An 18,905-nucleotide genomic window follows, 5' to 3' on the forward strand; every position below is an offset into this window, starting at 1 on the left:
TTCGGATACGGCCCCGTGCGCGTGTGTTTGTGTAAGGGCACGGCGAACGAAAGAGGAAGGTGAAAATTTCTGCTAAGGCCTGGATCCAACATGGCGTCAGTTGAAAACGACGCGCAAGAGGCAGGATGTGCTGCGATCGTGCATCCGAAAATTGTGAAGAAAAAAGCTAGTTTTGCTGTGAATTTGTATCATTCGTTTGTGCTACGGAGCATCTAAACCCGTGGACATTATTTGTGGGCATGTGCGACAACGGAAAATGGTAAGAAATTGAAAAATATTTTGTTGATCAAATCTGATCATGATCAATCATGTTGTCTTTTTTCGGCAGCACCCTGGCATCAATCAGCGTGGGACAGGCAGCGAAGCAGAGGAGTGTTGTGCGAAGTGTTGTGTTTTGTGATGTGTTTTGCGAGGCAAAGTGTCCGATTCAAAGGTGAAAATAAAATGGGTGAAAATGAAATTATGCTTTTGCGTGCTTCATATTGATCCGAAATATCTTAGGGGGCGGGGCCACTGGGCACCGGGGTACGGTAGGATGGCACACACACCATCGCAAAAATGCGTGGAAAATGGCACCAATACATGCGCAAAAGCCCTGTAAACAGCAGCAAGATTTCTACCCTGTTAGCGCCCTGTTAGCGCCCTGTTAGACTCTTAACAGGGCAATTTGAGTGGCGGTGAGCGATTTCTGTCACACGGGAAATCACACCTAAATCATTAACAATTTAAATAGCTACAATTTTACATTCAAATTCCTTTTTTTATCAGAGAAAAAAATATAAAAACTAAAATAGTTTGAAACGGTCTCTGAAGCCGCGGTCCCATGCGAGAAAAGGCAAGCGATATCCCTCTCTCGCTCGATCATACACGCCATACGAGAGCATACAGCTGTTCGCCGCGAGTGGCGCACACACTCGCTCGCAGGCACACAGGGAATCAACGGCAGCATGCGACTCACACACCCTGAGAATTTCGCTAAACAGCGAAGCTCCATACTGAGAGAGGAATCGTTCTTTGCGGGAGCGAACGGCCTCACACAGAGAGAAAGGCCGCCAGCAGCAAGCTCCATACTGAGAATCTCGTGTTTGACGTTTTTCTTCCTTCTCACTATAGCGGCAAGCTCATTAGCCGTCTTCTCACTATGGAGCCTGGTCAGACGGGTAGGAAACAGGTGAAGTCATCCCGAACAAAATCGCTCGCGACGATTTAAAAAACTGACAGTTCGTGGCTATGTTTTGGTTGCGTTGGAGACGCTGTATTCGCTTTGAGAAGTAAGAAATCCGTAAAGAAAGTTAAAGTTTTCCAGTTTTTCAGTGCTCTGATTGTTCTACATTGGTGGTTTTAAGATGCCTTATAGATTTTGCCTAGCTGTGTTTTGCAAACTCTTCCTTATCACTCTTCCTTTGGATGCGCCTTGCGATTGGCAGACGATCTGCCGAGCCAGCGTTCTTATATGATGAACAAAGCGCGCTGGAGCTGCCTTTATTCGGGCAGAAGAACCCACTCCTTCTCCTTGCTGCTCCGTGTTCGGAACAAGCGAAGAGGGTTCACCTTCGCCGGATCTCTGGTCGGACACGCGACAACACCCTCCTTTGGATGCACTGAGCATATAGCGCTGATGTGATTGTCCATCACACTCCGATCGTCTCCGTCCTTTTGTCCTTTAACCAATAGTCTAAGCCGACAGTGACCGGCTATCGGTGGAAGCCGGATCCGGGCCTTTTCCACTCGTTTCAGAATCAGAGATAGCCGGCGTTTTCGGCCCCTATTGACACGTTGTTAGCCACAGCGGGGCTGCTCATTTGTTCTAAAATTAGAAAATGTATCATTTAAACGAGCAAAAGTAGATAATATAGCTGATAAAACCATTGCACTTTTTCGGATTCAAACGCACGCTGGTTTGGTGATGAACGTAAACAAGGCGTCGAATGTCAAAAAAACAAAAAAAAAGCAAAAAAGAAAAAAAGTGCTATGACTCACCTGTTTCCTATAGACACTTTGTGTCGAGTGCCCAATCGACCATAATTCGAGCAAATCAGGGGAAAAAAATCGAGCAAAATTCGAGCCGAGCACGTGCTTCGGAAAAAGGTCGCACATTGGTCGCATTTCTCGTTCTCACCAAAGGGGCTGGAGGTTCTTGTGACCAATGTGCGACCTTTTTCTGAAGCTGCTCGAAGAAAGGAAGCAGCCTCGTGGTGGCTCGTGACTGCGGTTGAGAGCAAAAAAAAAGAGAATGGTCGGCCGCCGCCGGGCCGGTTCTCTCTCTTCCCGCTTCTCTTTTCTCTCTGTGTTCCTTCCCCCTTTTTCCCTCGCTCTGTGCTACAGCTGTTATTCTGTACGACTTCGTCTTCGGTCATGGCTGTGGGGCCGTGGGTCGGTGTCTGTGTGATGGTAGTCGTGATCGGTGTTTCGCGGCTGGAATTATTCGAGAGAACGATTAATGCATGGCGATTATTTATTGAGAGAACCATACTTACCTGCCGATGTGGTTGTATTTCGTCGATGCGATCGGAACCAAACTTTGTGGCGGAGCACTTTAAACGCACAATAACACGGTGCACAATTTTACCAACTTGAAATCAATAAGTATGCATATCAATAAGAATATGCGAAACGGAAAGTGCTGTGCACACAGTATGAATAGTTTTGCTCTTTGTGCTCTTTTCCCAAATGTTTGTTCGATCATCAACTCGCGCTCCACGGTGATCCCTACCGCACAGAGATGCGGTTTTTCATGCTTCCCATCTCGTTGGGATGGACCGTTTAGCGCGAGCTGTAAGGATGATAAGGTTAAACGATACTGCGTGCTGGTCAGATACGATTGCTATTCGCAGCGGTAGCGTAATTGGCGGTGGGAAAAGCAGAGGAAATACGTCGGCATTTTGGAACCGCGCAGGTGCGCTGCAGCCGTAATCGGGATCAAATTGAGGCGCATAAAGATGTCCTTTTTCCTGCAAAGAGACGCAATGTCTGCTTGCTCAACCAGTCACAGTTTACATTGAAAACAAACGAATGCCATGTCAAGGATCGTACATGGCATCAATCAAAACCACGATCTTCACCAGCAAAGCTTGACCGCACAAGGCACACTGTACGGCTTGGCCACTGAAAGACTACATGGAACGATTGTTACACATAATCAACGGGAACGTGGGTGGCTGCCAGAACTAGAAGTACCATTAGGGATGCAGGAAAACGTTGTTACACTCAAACTGTTAGCGGCAACTCAAGGACGATTTATTGGCAAGGGAGCGGCCCGAGTAAAAATATCTGTTCTTCCTTTCCATATCATCCTCCGTTTCGGGGTGATTCTTGATGATTATAGTAAAAATTCCTGTCTCGGTTTCCTAAAATTGCGCATCAAGTGTCTTGCACAAATCTATCCCGCTTTATACGGTCTGAATCTGTTTGTGAACTAAGATAGTTTAGCAAAAGATTCATCGCCGAGCTGCGCTTAATCCTTCATAGGCGGCACGTTTACTTTAGCAGAGCTATTTAGAATAATGTTTCCAACAACAGTGTGCTTTGCACTAACGGTATCTACTTCTGGTAACAGTCTTTGAACTCGTGAAAAGCATTTCTCAACTAAGAATGGTCCGTGCCAAATTGCTTAATAGCTGCGCCAAGTCACAGAATTGTTTTAAATGTCGCTAGTGCTAAAGGCAACCAAGGGATGTAAGGAAACACTTGCAATTTTGTTAAGAATATCCAGATGCAGCCATGTTATTAGGTGGTTCACGTAGTTGTCTGTGGTGTAAAAGGTTATCTTACTTATTGGCGTTCAATCAATCCTGGCTTCAACAATCCTCGATTTCTGAAACAGGACATATTCCGCTGTATCAACGAGGGCCGCACAAGTTTGGCTCAGTGGTGACGATATTCTTATCAGGTGATACAACCTACGATCGGTCTTGGCCTTGGCCTTCTGAAATATCATCTAATAGTTTATATCAACCCCAAAACGGTACGCACAAAGTGCAGTTGCCGACTGTTTTACGTACGATCGTCTGCAAGCAGGCAGGATATAAAACACAAATACCACTATTAAAATGCGAGAACAAATTCAAACGGACGCTTCTACATGATAGAACCTTTCGTCTTTGGGATTCTTTGGAAGTAAATGTGTTTGTAATTAATTACAAATGCATTATAAACCGTTTAATGCATGTTACTCCAGACGGAGAGACAACCGAGCGCAATCGAAAGGCTAACAGCGCTGGTTCCGAAGTATTTCATGAGCCGTTTCTATCCGCTAAGGTACATCTATCGATCTTTCGTTAGACTACTAATATTGCATTACGTTGTCTCTATTGTTCCTCTTGCGTATTCCTCTTTGATTCTGTAAAGCAACCTTTGTTTCAGCCCGGCTGGTCTCAAAGGCAAAACCAAGAGTAAAGAGTGCGTTGATTAGGGAAAATTGAATGTACCGTTTTCATTCGAGAAATGTGCTTAAAGAATTGCCGAAATTTAATAATTTATCCGGGTTTGCACCATCGTTGTTCTGTAGTGCACTCGATAGTATCGTTCTTTCCCAATTACTTTTGCTTGGAAACAAAACCCCTTAACAAAGCATTTTAATCTGCGACTGAATGTTCAGCAAATTTAGAAAAAGAGTTATACTTTTGTAGAATCGGAGTGCTTTATTATCCTTTGTTTCATCGTTCGTACAAGAAGTATAGATCTTTACTATCAGCTTGCGGAACGAGGGTAAAAGAGTTACAAACCACTTCACGGCCAACATGTGATTGAGGAAGGAATTGTTCTACAATGCTTCTCATACATAGGACAGGTTTAGATAAGATTAAGAAATACTAAACAATCAACATCCAGCTCAACAGTTCTTGCCTAAATGAATGAAAAAGGAAGTTTGGCAAACAATTTTGAGTCGACTTCTGCAGCTTGATACGGCATTTTTACAGGCCAAACCAACGATTATCTGGTACCAAATCACACCTAAATCATTAACAATTTAAATAGCTACAATTTTACATTCAAATTCCTTTTTTTATTAGAGAAAAACATATAAAAACTAAAATAGTTTGAAACGGTCTCCGAAGCCGCGGTCCCATGCGAGAAAAGGCAAGCGATATCCCTCTCTCGCTCGATCATACACGTCATACGAGAGCATACAGCTGTTCGCCGCGAGTGGCGCACACACTCGCTCGTAGGCACACAGGGAATCAACGGCAGCATGCGACTCACACACCCTGAGAATTTCGCTAAACAGCGAAACTCCATACTGAGAGAGGAATCGTTCTTTGCGGGAGCGAACGGCCTCACACAGAGAGAAAGGCCGCCAGCAGCAAGCTCCATACTGAGAATCTCGTGTTTGACGTTTTTCTTCCTTCTCACTATAGCGGCAAGCTCATTAGCCGTCTTCTCACTATGGAGCCTGGTCAGACGGGTGCATTTTTGTGATCGACAGCTGGCGTTCTGTTTACATCGAGCATCGAGCATCTGAAAAACAGTTATAGCGTCCTGATTGTGCATCAATAATTTCTTTCTACTAATCGTATACTATTATTACAAAGGTTAAGTCGTTTTTGATACCGAAAAAATCAAGTTAATTCACAGTTTTTTTACTTCAAACTGTCATTTTGAATTGTTTATTGTTTTCGAAACGTTTCGAAACAACGAGTTGAAGTTTCGAAATTCGCATGAATCATCGAACGCTTGAGGCCATCGAAATCGCCTGGTACAGAATAAGCACCTTAATGACACAAACTAAAGTCACACATCCGTCTTAAACATGTTTTTCTACCGCATAGCTTGTTTGGCGCAAACCAAAGTAATTAATATAGTGAGTCGCCCTGCTCTGTGCCAAGTGTAAGATTATTTGAGAGAATGATGTGGCCATTGCATACTGATGAAATTGAATCCACATTTCAGACGCAGAACTGTGTACACGAACTCACCTAAGAACAGAAGCGATGTAACGAAACGCGAAAAATACTTTCTGCAGAAAGATGAAATACCTTTAGGATTTGCAATTATCTACAGGGCACCTATGGAGTACTATCTTTCAGGTATGATCAGCTTAACTTAAGTAACGCTGCATCCACTTTAGGAGGATACCTTGTAAAATGCATGAAAAGCTGGCCACAGATTGTGCGGGAATGGTTAAAAGACTGAAATAAGCCCCCCCACACACTGTGAGCTACTGAGTACCCGAAAAAATTGCTAATTTTTACATTTTTTGTAACCAAATCGGTAAAACACTAGAATAGGCCCGCCACTCACGGTGAGCTACTGAGCGACCGAAAAAAAACACTTTAACTGATTAAATGTAAATTTTTTACCCCTCCCCCTATCCTTAATACACTAATTTACGTTTCCGCATATTTTAATGAAGATTGGGTTACCAAAAATGTAGAAATTAGCTATTTTTTAGGTCACTCAGTAGCTCACCGTGAGTGGTGGGGCCTATTTTAATCTTTTACCGTAAGTAAATGTATTAAGGAAGGGGCAGGAGTGAAAAGGTTACATTTAATCAGTTAAAAAGAGATTTAACGATTTTTTCGATAACTCAGTAGCTCACCGTGATTGGGGGGCCTATTTCAGTCTTTTACCCTTTCCCTTCTCAAATACATTTAGGTAAAAACCAAATATTAGCACCCCTCTCACTGAGTGTTTGTTTCGGCTGCTATATTTGTATCATTTTTTCTCATTTCAGCGTGTAACATTGCTACTTCCTTTAGTTTCTTGGCCATGGCAGGGATGAGCGTTTTTTCTATTTTGGAGGACTTCCGTAATGTCATGTTGCCGTTCCAAATGGAATATGCAACGCTTACAACAAATGAAAAAGATCTACTGCTTTTTGTGGGATTTTTCTTTTTGGTAAATGTCATCATACGTATTGTAATAAATCGTTATCCGCTGCGTATTTACCGACAAAAAAAGCAGTAAGTACTTCCCACTATTTGCATTGCCTCTCTCTGAGTGCCCGATTGGCAAAAGACTGAGTGAACGAAAAATCCGCTTTTTAACTGATGAAATGTATCTTTTTCACCCCTCCCCCTTCCCAAATACATTGGCGTTTCCGCATATTTTAATGTAGGTTTGGTGATAAAAGACTAAAATAGGCCCAGCCACTCACGGTGAGCTACTGAGTGACCGAAAAAATAGCTAATTTCTAAATTTGGGTAACCAAAGCTTTATTAAAATATGCGGAAATGAAAATTAATGTATTAAGGAGGGGGGAGGGGTGTAAAGGTTACACTCAGTAAAATCTTTTTCACAATCAGTAAAAAAGTGTTTTTTCGATCATTCATTAACTCACCGTGAGTGGGGGGCCTATTTCAGTCTTTTACCTAAAGTTCTGCACCTTTGAAAAAGAGCACACCAACAAGTCACTTACGTGGGAGGGAAGGCTAAAGTGGGTTTTATCTTTTATTTTTATCTATTATTCATTGTAATTGTTTTATAGGTACATTGCGGTGTTCGAAGGGCAGATCCCACTAGGGAAAAGAATGTTAAAATTTCATCGTGGTGATGTGACTGTAGTGCCCCGCAGCGGTATTCTACCGTGGCAGGACGCTAGATACAAAATAAATAGTAACAAGGTGCTTCTTTTAAATGAATATTTTCGCTCGCCATCTGAATTGAATATTATGTTGAAATCGTAAAATGAAATGATAATAAAACTGGGGTAAAAGACTAAAATAGCCCCCCCACCACTCACGGTGAGCTACTGAGTGACCGAAAAAAATGTTCATTTCTATATTTTTGGTAACCAAATCTTTATTAAAATATGCGGAAACGTAAATTAATGGGTAAAAGACTAAAATAGGCCCCCGCACTCACTGTGAGTTACTGAGATACCGAAAAAAACGCTTTTTAACTGATTAAATGTATTTTTTTCACCCCTCCCCCCTTTCCTAATACATTAATTTACGTTTCCGCATATTATAATGGAGATTTGGCTACCAAAAATGTAGAAATTAGCGATTTTTTTGGTCACTCAGTAGCTCACCGTGAGCGGGGGGCCTATTTTAGTCTTTTACCGATTTTTCTGTATCAAAAACGACTTAACCTTTGTAATAATAGTATACGATTAGCAAAAAGAAATTATTGATGCACAATCAGGACGTTATAATCGTTTTTCAGATCCAACCGTTCAGGTCGATGCTCGATGTAAACAAAACGCCAGCTGTCGATCACAAAAATGCACTCGACAGTAGGCGATCGTGAACACAAAAATGAACACAAAATGAACCAAATGAATCATCGCCTAGAGGCCATCGTAATCGCAAGTTACAGAATAATCACCTTAGTCTTTTACCGATTTGGTTACCAAAATGTTGGTGGCAGGCAGATCCCATACAAAAATGCCAGACTTTGTATGGGATTTGGCTGCCGGGTATACCACGTGCGTTCAGCTACAAATACAACTAAGGAACAGAACAGACCTATCGCAAGAAACAAAAATAAATAACGCATTTCTATCAACCCTACGGATGTATACCCGCCACTTGAAAATTCGCATTGCGGTTTACGATGAATCCAAATTATGTTGAATCTTTTAATTATGCCGACCTCACGCTGCCACATCAACCGCTGCCGAAAGATCTCACGGTACTTACTCCCTTTCACTATAGGAATGCCGAACGGCGGCAATTTAATGGCCCTAAGCTCTTGTAACTTGCATATATCGTGCGGCTCAAATGTTTCTTTCACCAGTTTATAGGCCGCATTTTCTTCTGCCTAAAGAAAGAATAATTGAATATTATCATGGGGAAAACGACATAAATTATTCATTTATATACCTCGAACGCAAAAAAATCATTTTTCACACGTGCTATTCCTTCGTCAGCCTCGATAAAAGACTTTTCGCCATAAGGTTTAATCTTCTTCAAATATAGTTCTTTTACATGCGGATCTTGTGCTTCTGTATAGTATACTCGCCCGTAAATTGTATCCATCACTCCCGCGGATAATGGAGATCTAGCTAAGTCTGCAACACTGGAGATCGCACGACTTGGACTCTGGAGGAGTGCAACTATACTGGCCGAGTATGATGTTACAATGAAAAAAGCTGTAAGCTGCATCGAAAACATCAGCAGTCTGATACCATTATGATGTGGTATGAAATCGGAACCTCTTTGGCACATAGCTCCTACAATGTACAATAAGGATTCCAGCGGCGTAAAATAATCTACATTCATCCAAAAGCACACCACCATCATAGATACCCAGTACACAGTCATTAATGCAAAACATGATAGCCAAACTTCCTTACTGAAAGGCAGTTCAAATATGTTCGACACAACTGACAGAGGAGGTTGCCGAAAAATAATTTTACTTTTTATCAAAATTGTGACGGTAGTGAAATCTACTACCTCTAGTCATTCAGTGCGCATTAACGTTCCAGTACACCCTAATTCAATGGAGCGATTCTGGAACCTGCCAAATAGACCACTGAAGGATCCATTTATTTTCCATCCTCCAGAATCTACTTGAATCAAGTTTAGAGTGAAATTCATATCGTACATAAGTTCATTGATGATTGGAAAATTGGCTCGCATGTATAAGTCATGAATAGCATCTGACATGTCTGTTGGTCCTTTGTAGTACTCTGGAGCAGTTACCTAAAACGATACGTTTCACGATTGCAATTTGATCATGTGATCTCAAATGAACTAAATAATTTTCTTACAGAATATTCAAGGCTATTGTGCTATTGATAAAAGGTAAGGGGCTCATAAGCGTTTAGTTTTCTGGATCTGCCATACAAAGTGATCACTTAAATTTTTAGGGGCCGCATTGCACATCTTTTATCAATAGTCTTAATCCAATTATATTAGGTTGGGTAATAAGTCTTTTCGTATTTTTGCAATAGATGGCTTTGGAGTCGTCTATCTCCACCGTTATAAATCACATTATGTCATATCATACCACGTTGTTTTAAGGGACATTTGATGTATCTTTTAATCAAAACAAAACAGAATTTGGAGCAGTGGCCAAAAAGTTATAGCTGTTCAAAGATGAGTGAAAATAGTGAAGAAATTCGCTATATTTTGAAAATGTTCTACAAAAATGGGAAAAATGCCACGCAAGGCTCCAATTAAATTTGTGATGTTTAGGGGGACGATGCTGAACCAGTTCATGTAGCATAACGATGGTTCGCTTGCTTCAGTTCTGAAAATTTTGATGTGAAAGATGCACCTCGCTCTGGTCGACCTATCGTTGCTGAAGTCGATGAAATTATTGTAAGGATAGACCAGGATCGTCACATAAGCAGCCATTACATCGCTAAGGAACTAAACCTTCACTATAAAACGGTTTTGAACCATTTAAAAAAGGGTGGCTACAAAAAAAAGCGCAATTTTTGGATACCGCATGAATTGTCTGTGAAAAATTTAATTCACCGAATTAACATCTCCGATTCTTTGCTGAAACGGAATGAAATCGAACCGTTTCTGAAGCGAATGGTTACAGGATATGAAAAGTGGATCAAATACGACAATAACGTGCGAAAACGATCATGGTGCAAGAATGCAGAAGCTACACAAACAGTCCCAAAGCCAGGAAGACGCCACGGAAGGTTATGCTGTGCGTTTGGTGGGATTGGAGAGGAATCAATCATTATGAGCTACTCCAGACTGGTCAAACTATTAATTCTAGACTTTACTGTGACCAATTGATGAGATTGAAGCAAGCAATCGATGAAAAACGGCCAGAATTGGTCAACAGAAATGCCATCGTCTTCCACCATGACAACGCTAGACAACACACATCTTTGATGACTCGGAAAAAACTGGGAGTCTTGGCCGGGAAGTTTTGATGCATCCTCCATATAGCCCAGACCTTGCACCATCGGATTACCACTTGTTTGGTTCTATGCAAAACTCCCTTAGTGGAGTATCGCTACCTTCAAGAGAAGCATGTGAAAACATCGTGTCACAGTTTTTTAACGATAAACCACGGAGTTTTTACACTAAAGGAATTATGTCTTTAGCCGAAAAATGGCAAAAGGTGGTTAAACAATATGGATAATATTTGGTTGAATAAAGTTGCTCAAAACTAAAAATATATCCCTTTGAAGTTTTACTCAAAATACGAAAAGACTTATTACCCAACCTAATATATTAAACACCCAAGAGTAATTCATCAGTAAATAACGTATTCTGATACTTGAAGAAAGCATTGGTATTGAATTTTCTGGATTGTTCAAAATGATTTGATAATTTTCATTGGTTTCAAATCAAACAAACTTTTTAGTGTGTTTCTCTTACCGCACTTCCACACGACAATGGAAATCCTAGCAGGTTCCGTCGCATCATGTTCTGCTTTCTTACACGTTCTAAGTCAACTCGCAAATTTTCGTCTGTATTTGCCAAAGAAATAAATTTTGCATCAATTACCTCTACCATTAGCATAGCTTCAGAATGCACTTTAAACACTTCAAGTAACTTCCATGCGTTATCAGCTCCGCGAAATCCAATAACAACATTTGTATACGGTAACAGCTCAAGATTTGTATTCCTACAGAGCCTAAGATCGTCCAGGATCCTACACCCGAAGAAACTATGTCGTTGTCTTAAAAACGCCTCAGGCGACCTATTCTCCAACACCAACCAGAACAAATTTGCCATCAGTAACTTATTAATCATGTTTTCCTGCAATGTAAATAATACATTAAGCCATTTTCCATATAGAGCACCATTGTTTATTAAATCATACCATTTGCCATATTCTTGTTGATAAATATTTGCAAGAAGCATCCACAACCAACCCTGCTTTAGAAAAGCTATCCACTGCAATCTCATCAATCTTTTCTCTTTCCATGCTTAAAAATTGAGTTGAGACACTTACTCTGTTGAGCTTCTGAGCAAACATATATCGCTCAGTGGATGACCAGCAACAAAAAATTGTTACCCATTTTACATCTCTTGCTTTGAAATACTGTATTGCTGTAATACTTGCATCATTGATCCACGTACTCTCACAATAAGTTATCAAGCAAATACTTGTTAAAATACTTCTTACAGCTAGCGACAACATTGCTTGACAATCGTAGCAGAAAAACTTGTTTCGTGATGTAATATGTGGAATATATCGAATTTTTGCAAAAACTGTTAAAGTTGCGAAATATGTATATTACATCTCCCCTTCCCATAATAATGCATGTTTTTCTCAAAGCCCAATTACCGAGCAATTTAAATTAGTTATCAAAGCAAAGCCGCCGACAATGGTCAAGCCGCGACGACGCGGAGGTACACGCGTGATTTCTTCAATGTTGCTCAGCCCATATAACTCGGCTGGATTTGATAGGCTGGGCATGTCATGAAATTGGCAGACGACAAGTCAACTCAACTGGACGTATTTTCAGCCCCCGTAAAGGGACAACTTGGGCAGGCCCAAGAGAATAGGACTTATATACAAACTGTAGGGCCGGATAAGTAGGTAAGTATCAAAGCAATAAGGGTGTTTCCTTTGTGCAATATATGGCCCATCGTGCGGTCTTGGCCATGGTAAAAACGAAATTTGGTATTACAATAGGCTTAAATTTTTTATCAGTTTATACTACAGGCATTTGATAAATGGTGACTGCTATTCTGCGACAATTATAAATATATATTACAAACAATTACATGTCATTACACATGTTAAAAAAATAAAAAAAAACAAACAATTACATAGTTTTGTCATCATTTCAAATATGAACTACGTGGATTATGTACACTGAGTAAATCACACCACGCTCTTCGACGCTCGGTGTTTATTTGAACTATCTGGTATGCATGCAATAAACACCAATAAAGTTATTAACAATAACAAATCGAACCTGTCATAGTCTTTGAACAGAAGCGGCCTGACTAAAACTAAACGAATTTAGGTGATCATATTATATTAATCGGGTGGTAAGTATGAAAATAGTCTGAACTTTTCCCGAATATGAGGCCGAACATCTTCACGCTGAAATAAATGAAAATTCAAATATCAAAACCAATTCACTCATACATTTTCGTTAAATATACTTACCATTTGAGCTAATCGCTCTAAGAATGGTAAAATTTTCATCAACTCAGAGTCGCTTTGATCTGCAAACCAGCTTTCAATCGGAATTCCGTTGTCCAATTGATATCTATTAAACGAAGGCGATTATTGTATTGAAGAGGTATGACTTTTTTATCAAGATGTATCGTATGATGTACAGGGTGCGCCATCAGGATGTATCCTACTTTAAAGTTGAACAACTCTGTCATTGTTCAGCCGATTTTGACAAATAGGACAGTTGCTGAAACTTCGGCCTATGCCATTTTAGTAATGCATCACTTCACGTTAAAAGAGCGGACTGAAATTGTCACACTTTACATTAAAAAAAATCGGTCAATAGTGAAAGCTGCGGTCGAGCAATGGATGGTGAATCCTCGTTCGCCGCATATGACGGAGCTAGCTTTTTATCTGTGGTTCTATTTGAAAAATAAGATTTATGCCAACAAAACGAAGACTATGAAACAACTTAGAGCATGTATTGGAGCTGAAATTGCCAAAATAACTCCATAAATGTTGTCAAAATAATGTAAAATGCCCAAAAAAGAGCCCCTTTTTTGTATATCGAATGAAGGCGGTCATTTGATCAATATCATATTTTGAGTATGGCACAGTAAATGGCAATAACCTAAATAAAACTGGTTTAATTTTTAAAATCGGTTGAAAATTGGCAGAGTTATTCAACTTTTAAGTAGGATACATCCTGATGGCGCACCCTGTTTATATCAAAACCAATCGAAAACTGGTCGAATGTGCGAATATAACAACATCGTGCTTACCCGAATGCTTGAGGAGAATTGTCTATAATTATTGTCCTCGACAGATCCCTCCCGAGTACCGTCAAATCCTTGATGTAATTGCCGTTGACTAGAACACAATGTTCACGAAATAGTCGATATCTGGACGAACAGAACGAATGTTATACAGTTAAATTGCACCAACTTTAGTCATCCTAATCTGTCCAATTTTTCCATAAAAAAAATATGTAACTCACTTAATAAGCCGACGCTCTGGATCAAGAAGATTTAGAAGTTTATCAGCATAAACTCGTTTCGAGGCAGTGAACAAAATAACTTCAAAAAGCCGTGATACTTTTTCCAGAAATTCCCTAAAGAATGGTCTGGTGCGAACAAATACAGTATATTCGCACTCTTGAAATATTACTGGGAATTTGAAACTCGCACCAGAAAGTTCCACTAAGCTACAATGCACTAATGTTTCATCTAAGTCCAAAGCAAGGCTAAACTCTGGACTAGATCTTGTCTTGAGTGGTAAGGCAGGACGCTTCAAACGAAATTCGCTCGTCATTGGTGGTAAGTGTTTAATGAAATAGTATGGATCGAAAGCTCGAAATTCAGTATCTTCCTGTTGCTCTTCAGATAATTCCTGTTAAATGGTAGAATGCAAATGATAAAATCTATTTACGCAACAACAAAAAAATCACATTCATACCTCAACTTCTGTTCCATTCCGATTGTGCTGCATATCACCCGCACCTTCGTTTCTTCCAACCCCGGGTGGAATAAATTGATTACGGGTTAAATTATAAATTAATGATTCCTGTCCAGCCTCGTGCTGATGGGAATGACACATATGCTCTATCTTAGATAAATACGCATTGTTGGGAAATGTGCTGGAAGTGCCTTCACACAAAGTTGTTCGTAGTGACGAACTCTGGAACGCACTAATCGTTCTAGGTTCATCGTGATTATTTGAGTTTAGACATGAAAACATTTCGTTCTTATTATATTCATGGTTGTCCATATGATTTAAACCACCAACCTCATCACAACAAAGAGACGCTTGTGTAAGCAGAACGTTATACGGAATATCACTATAATGGCCAGATACTGCAGTATTTCTGTAATTTTCCTCATCAAACATTGCTATAAAGTCTGAATTTACATTCAATTCTCGGTTCGCTACGCTGTTTTCATCACTATACATTGCCTGTTGCTGTTGTCCTTCGTAGCCAGTAGAAAGGTAAGGTACGTTATTATATGATACGGGGTTAAAATTTGATAACGGGGGTGAAATTGTTGGAGTTGTACAAAGAGAAGTAGAGGCTGTAGTCCCAGCAGTCGACAATGATGCCAACGAGTGCGATATAGCAGAAGATGTCTTTAGAAGAAGCGATACGTGCGTTTCACGTGGATACGAATGGATAACGTCTTGAGTAGCGCTGCACTTGGAGTTATACGGATGTACTGCATCGGTGGTAGAATCTACCTCTGCCAGCGGGTTTTCAGACAAACATGTATTTCGCTTTAAGGACCCTTCTTGTGAATATACCTGATCCACCATATTATCTGCAATGAAGGCGGCAATTTCTTGGCTAATTTCATTTTCCAGCTCAGAAGTTGTACTATCGCATTCCGTAATACACTTGGCATTGCTTAACTGTGTACATGAGTGCTGCGACTGGTTTGTCTCTAAGAAGCTGTCCATAGTGCATCCACTATGCTTTAAAGTACAGTTGGGGTGATTTTGTGCCGTGATACTGTGCTTTTCTATGATTTTCTGATTGAAAGAAGCACTGGTTGCATCGTCGGATCCATGTTTGATGTATATATTACATTTGTCAGTTGATTGAGGAACAGCAATTTGTGGGTTCGTTAAGGCTGCATTTAATATTGAGCTGCTGCATGGTACCTCCTCCAAATAATTTGAATTGGTTGCTACATCTTCAATATTCTTCATACTTAAAGTGGTTATTGAATCAAATATGAGTTCATTTTTCTGCCAGAATTGGTTTTCTTTGGAGTCCTCTGATATTGTATGCTTTAGCGGGGATAATGTAATTGATTTACTGTCCAGAAGAGGATTTCCATAGATACTTTTTTCGCATTGTACATCATCTATTATACTATCAGCATGCACATTGGTAACGCATACCGAAACGATTGACGTATCAGATGATTCAAGATTAACACACTTCTTATTTAAACGACATTTGGGTAACCGATTGATACAGCCAGCAGCCGACAGTCGATTAGCTGTTTTGAGCTCCGCAGATGATCTTCTTTTCGCTTTTGAGTTTACCACTTTATTGAATGGTTTAAATTGAACAGCAAGGCGAGCTTTGCTTGAGCGCAATCGACGATCTCTCCTTTCACTGCGAAGCCACATTTCACCTGAAATGAAAATGAACTCAAAATAATGTTTATCTATTGGAAATAGAGTATCGCTACAGGCTATTACAGTTGTTGCAGGTAGATAGCATATAAACAGAACGGCGAAGTATGTGATTTTGTTATTGTTTAGTTATTGGTTTTAGAGCAGACTTTGGTTGGTATTGTTCTGTCCTTTCCTTTATGTAATTGTAATTCTTCATCTCAATCATATCATTAAAAGATTGACGCTTCGCTAAGGCTTTGCTGATTAAGCAAAGGCAATGCAATGCCTTAAAGCAATGAATAGAACCAACTTTGCGAGGCAGAAAAGCGAAAGAAGTTAGGAAAAGAAGAATTAATGCTATCATATAAGTCATAGAGACACTTTGCAGGTAATTTTCAGTGTGTTACTTCCATTTGTATAAGTCTATACAGGAGCTTGTCCAATGAGCCAATTTTGGGCCAACGAGAGTTCGTTTGCATAAGAAACACCAAATTGATAACGGAGGCTTTTATGCTCACTAATCAAGGAATTGCTCTCATTTACTTTTGATTTAACGGCGATCATAAAACATTCTTCACAGCACAAAGAAAACTATGGACTCATCCATACAAACCGTATTAGGCCTTGAAAATGAACAAACTATACCCAAAACTTACTTGATCAACATATTTTTTAAAACGGCACAAAACACATTACTACCGCGTCCAACAGATGAAACGCAAGCAGCTAGCCCAATTTTCATTCTGTTTTTATTTTCTAAAATGGCTACTCTTTGACAGCTTCCGCGGTTTTCCACCGATTTTCAGAGTTTTTTTCCCAATCAATTTATCTGCATGGGTTCGGGAGTTAGCAATCTTCTTCTTAAGGCGCCCATCCACGCATTATGTCGCATGTCGACGTCAACCGTTCTTCTCACTATAGTAAATAACAGAAATCTCATGACGCCACCCAGTTAGAAGTGAGAAGATTTTCGGCTTTCCCTCTGCCTGCGACGTAGCGGGAGGAAGGCTGCGGCGGCTGAGAAGGAACCCCCCTCTGCCTGCGACGGGGACGAGGAAGAGGCGAGCGCGACGCTCACTATGAAACCGCTCGTAGGCAGCGGGGAAAAGAGCGGAAGAAACCGCGGGGGGAGGAGGTTTCGTGCGCGAGCTTGTGGAGCGCGGCTGCGGCGGAGGAAGGGCGGAATGGGAAGAGAAGAAGGGCGAACGAAAACGAACGCGAGCTTGTGGGTTTCAATTACGCGGAGAGGGAAGGGCGGCAAGGGCAGAAGGGCGAAGCGAACGCGAGCGTGTTCAAGACGGACGGCAGCGCGAAAGGAAAAGGAATAGAAAAAAAGACAGGGAGCAACCTCGAGCAAAATTCGGCTAAGTCCCGATCGAGGGCAGTCGGAAATTTTCTAAGTCCCGGGACGCACGCTTTTCGCGGGTGCAGTGCAAGTGCGGTCAAGTGTTTGGTGTGTAGTTTTGTGGAAGTTGATAACCATCTTTGTGGCATCATCAGTGTATATAAAAGGTAAGATAGATCATTTGCGATGCATTGTAATGTTGCTCAAACAGTTTTGATTCCTCTCCGATTTCATTCTCTTTCTCTCCGACATGTGCCCGAGCATTCTGCATCGAAGGAAAAAACCGTGTCAACGATCGATGCACGCGCATCCAACATTAGCCCGGGGTGATGACGACGAAGCTAACTGGACATTTGATGAAGCCAGCCACGACGGATCACGCACGCATCACGGAATCACGAAAGCAGCGGGTGGCTGAAAACGCAGTAAAGTGTCGTGAAAGTGTTAGTGTGCAGAAAACAAAGAATAAATGCCACCGTATGTGTGGTGTGGCTTACTGAAACGCACACATTTGCATTTTAATTCGCCATTATGGCGGCGGGAGAATAGAAAGAAAAGGGGAGAGGCTTACTGGCACACGATAGCACAGGAAGGGGGCTGCGTTCGGGTTCGCGTTCAGGTTTCACGAAAGTTGGCTCTTCGGTGCATTGGCCCTTTGTTTCTCGGTTGGGACTGGGGAAGGCGATTTGTATTGACTCGCTTATATGCCAGTACCAAAAAAGTCCCATCTCAGACCGTTTCTACACTGCGCCAAAATTTTCGCTGCCAAAACGAAACTTTTAGGATTCCCATAGAATTCCTATGGGAATATACAAGATTCCTATGGGAATCCAATAAGTTTCGTTTTGGCAGCGAAAATTTTGGCGCAGTGTAGAAACGGTCTCAGAAACAACTTTTGTATAGTGAGAAAACCTTCTCACTGCACACTGGGGGGTTGCCGAAAATCCTCTCACTGCTAACTGGGAAAGAACGCCAGCAGCAAGCTCCATACCAAAGTGTCTATAGGAAACAGGTGAAGTCATAGCACTTTTTTTCTTTTTTGCTTTTTTTTTGTTTTTTTGACATTCGACGCCTTGTTTACGTTCATCACCAAACCAGCGTGCGTTTGAATCCGAAAAAGTGCAATGGTTTTATCAGGTATATTATCTACTTTTGCTCGTTTAAATGATATAGTTTCTAATTTTAGAACAAACGAGCAGCCCCGCTGTTGCTAACTACGTGTCAGCAGGGGCCGAAAACGCCGGCTATCTCTGATTCTGAAACGAGTGGAAAAGGCCCGGATCCGGCTTCCACCGATAGCCGGTCACTGTCGGCTTAGACTATTGGTTAAAGGACAAAAGGACGGAGACGATCGGAGTGTGATGGACAATCACATCAGAGCTATATGCTCAGTGCATCCAAAGGAGGGTGTTGTCGCGTGTCCGACCAGAGATCCGGCGAAGGTGAA

General features: G+C 41.0%; 3 protein-coding genes and 2 long non-coding RNA genes across 5 annotated transcripts in view; 1 reads left to right on the plus strand and 4 right to left on the minus strand.

Moving 5' to 3' along the window:
- The window catches only part of LOC126575929 (uncharacterized), a 37,104-nt gene that overhangs the window by 8,996 nt on the left and 9,203 nt on the right, over nucleotides 1–18,905 (minus strand). The gene's annotated exons all lie outside the window — the stretch shown is intronic.
- LOC126575932 (uncharacterized) lies at nucleotides 1,230–1,970 on the minus strand. The gene is made up of 2 exons (XR_007608284.1): nucleotides 1,867–1,970; nucleotides 1,230–1,807 (listed from the first exon to the last, which is right to left on the minus strand). It is a non-coding gene; the product is annotated as an uncharacterized LOC126575932 (long non-coding RNA).
- On the plus strand, nucleotides 5,703–8,076 carry LOC126575910 (uncharacterized). Its single transcript, XM_050236930.1, has 4 exons — nucleotides 5,703–5,826; nucleotides 5,890–6,026; nucleotides 6,674–6,902; nucleotides 7,427–8,076. The coding sequence occupies exons 1-4, from the start codon at nucleotides 5,750–5,752 to the stop codon at nucleotides 7,623–7,625; spliced, it is 642 nt and encodes a 213-aa protein (XP_050092887.1). The 5' UTR covers nucleotides 5,703–5,749; the 3' UTR covers nucleotides 7,626–8,076.
- LOC126575902 (glutamate receptor ionotropic, kainate glr-3-like) lies at nucleotides 8,554–11,188 on the minus strand. The gene is given in 1 exon segment (XM_050236920.1): nucleotides 8,554–11,188. A coding segment is annotated over 1 exon segment (798 nt). The 5' UTR covers nucleotides 9,552–11,188; the 3' UTR covers nucleotides 8,554–8,753.
- On the minus strand, nucleotides 12,676–16,901 carry LOC126575828 (CTD small phosphatase-like protein 2). Its single transcript, XM_050236755.1, has 6 exons — nucleotides 16,770–16,901; nucleotides 14,449–16,130; nucleotides 13,991–14,382; nucleotides 13,776–13,895; nucleotides 12,985–13,087; nucleotides 12,676–12,918 (listed from the first exon to the last, which is right to left on the minus strand). The coding sequence occupies exons 2-6, from the start codon at nucleotides 16,123–16,125 to the stop codon at nucleotides 12,853–12,855; spliced, it is 2,358 nt and encodes a 785-aa protein (XP_050092712.1). The 5' UTR covers nucleotides 16,126–16,130; nucleotides 16,770–16,901; the 3' UTR covers nucleotides 12,676–12,852.

Source organism: Anopheles aquasalis, chromosome 3, assembly GCF_943734665.1.
Source record: "Anopheles aquasalis chromosome 3, idAnoAquaMG_Q_19, whole genome shotgun sequence".
NCBI lineage: Eukaryota > Metazoa > Arthropoda > Insecta > Diptera > Culicidae > Anopheles > Anopheles aquasalis.

Coding starts and splice junctions, on each gene's coding strand:
- LOC126575910 (XM_050236930.1), top strand. CDS start 5,750: ATGTTTTTCTACCGCATAGCTTGTTTGGCGCAAACCAAAGTAATTAAT. Junction 5,827..5,889: donor CGCCCTGCTCTGTGCCAAGT/GTAAGATTATTT, acceptor TCCACATTTCAG/ACGCAGAACTGTGTACACGA. Junction 6,027..6,673: donor TATGGAGTACTATCTTTCAG/GTATGATCAGCT, acceptor TTCTCATTTCAG/CGTGTAACATTGCTACTTCC.
- LOC126575828 (XM_050236755.1), bottom strand. CDS start 16,125: ATGTGGCTTCGCAGTGAAAGGAGAGATCGTCGATTGCGCTCAAGCAAA. Junction 14,383..14,448: donor GGAATGGAACAGAAGTTGAG/GTATGAATGTGA, acceptor ACCATTTAACAG/GAATTATCTGAAGAGCAACA. Junction 13,896..13,990: donor CCAGAGCGTCGGCTTATTAA/GTGAGTTACATA, acceptor CTGTTCGTCCAG/ATATCGACTATTTCGTGAAC.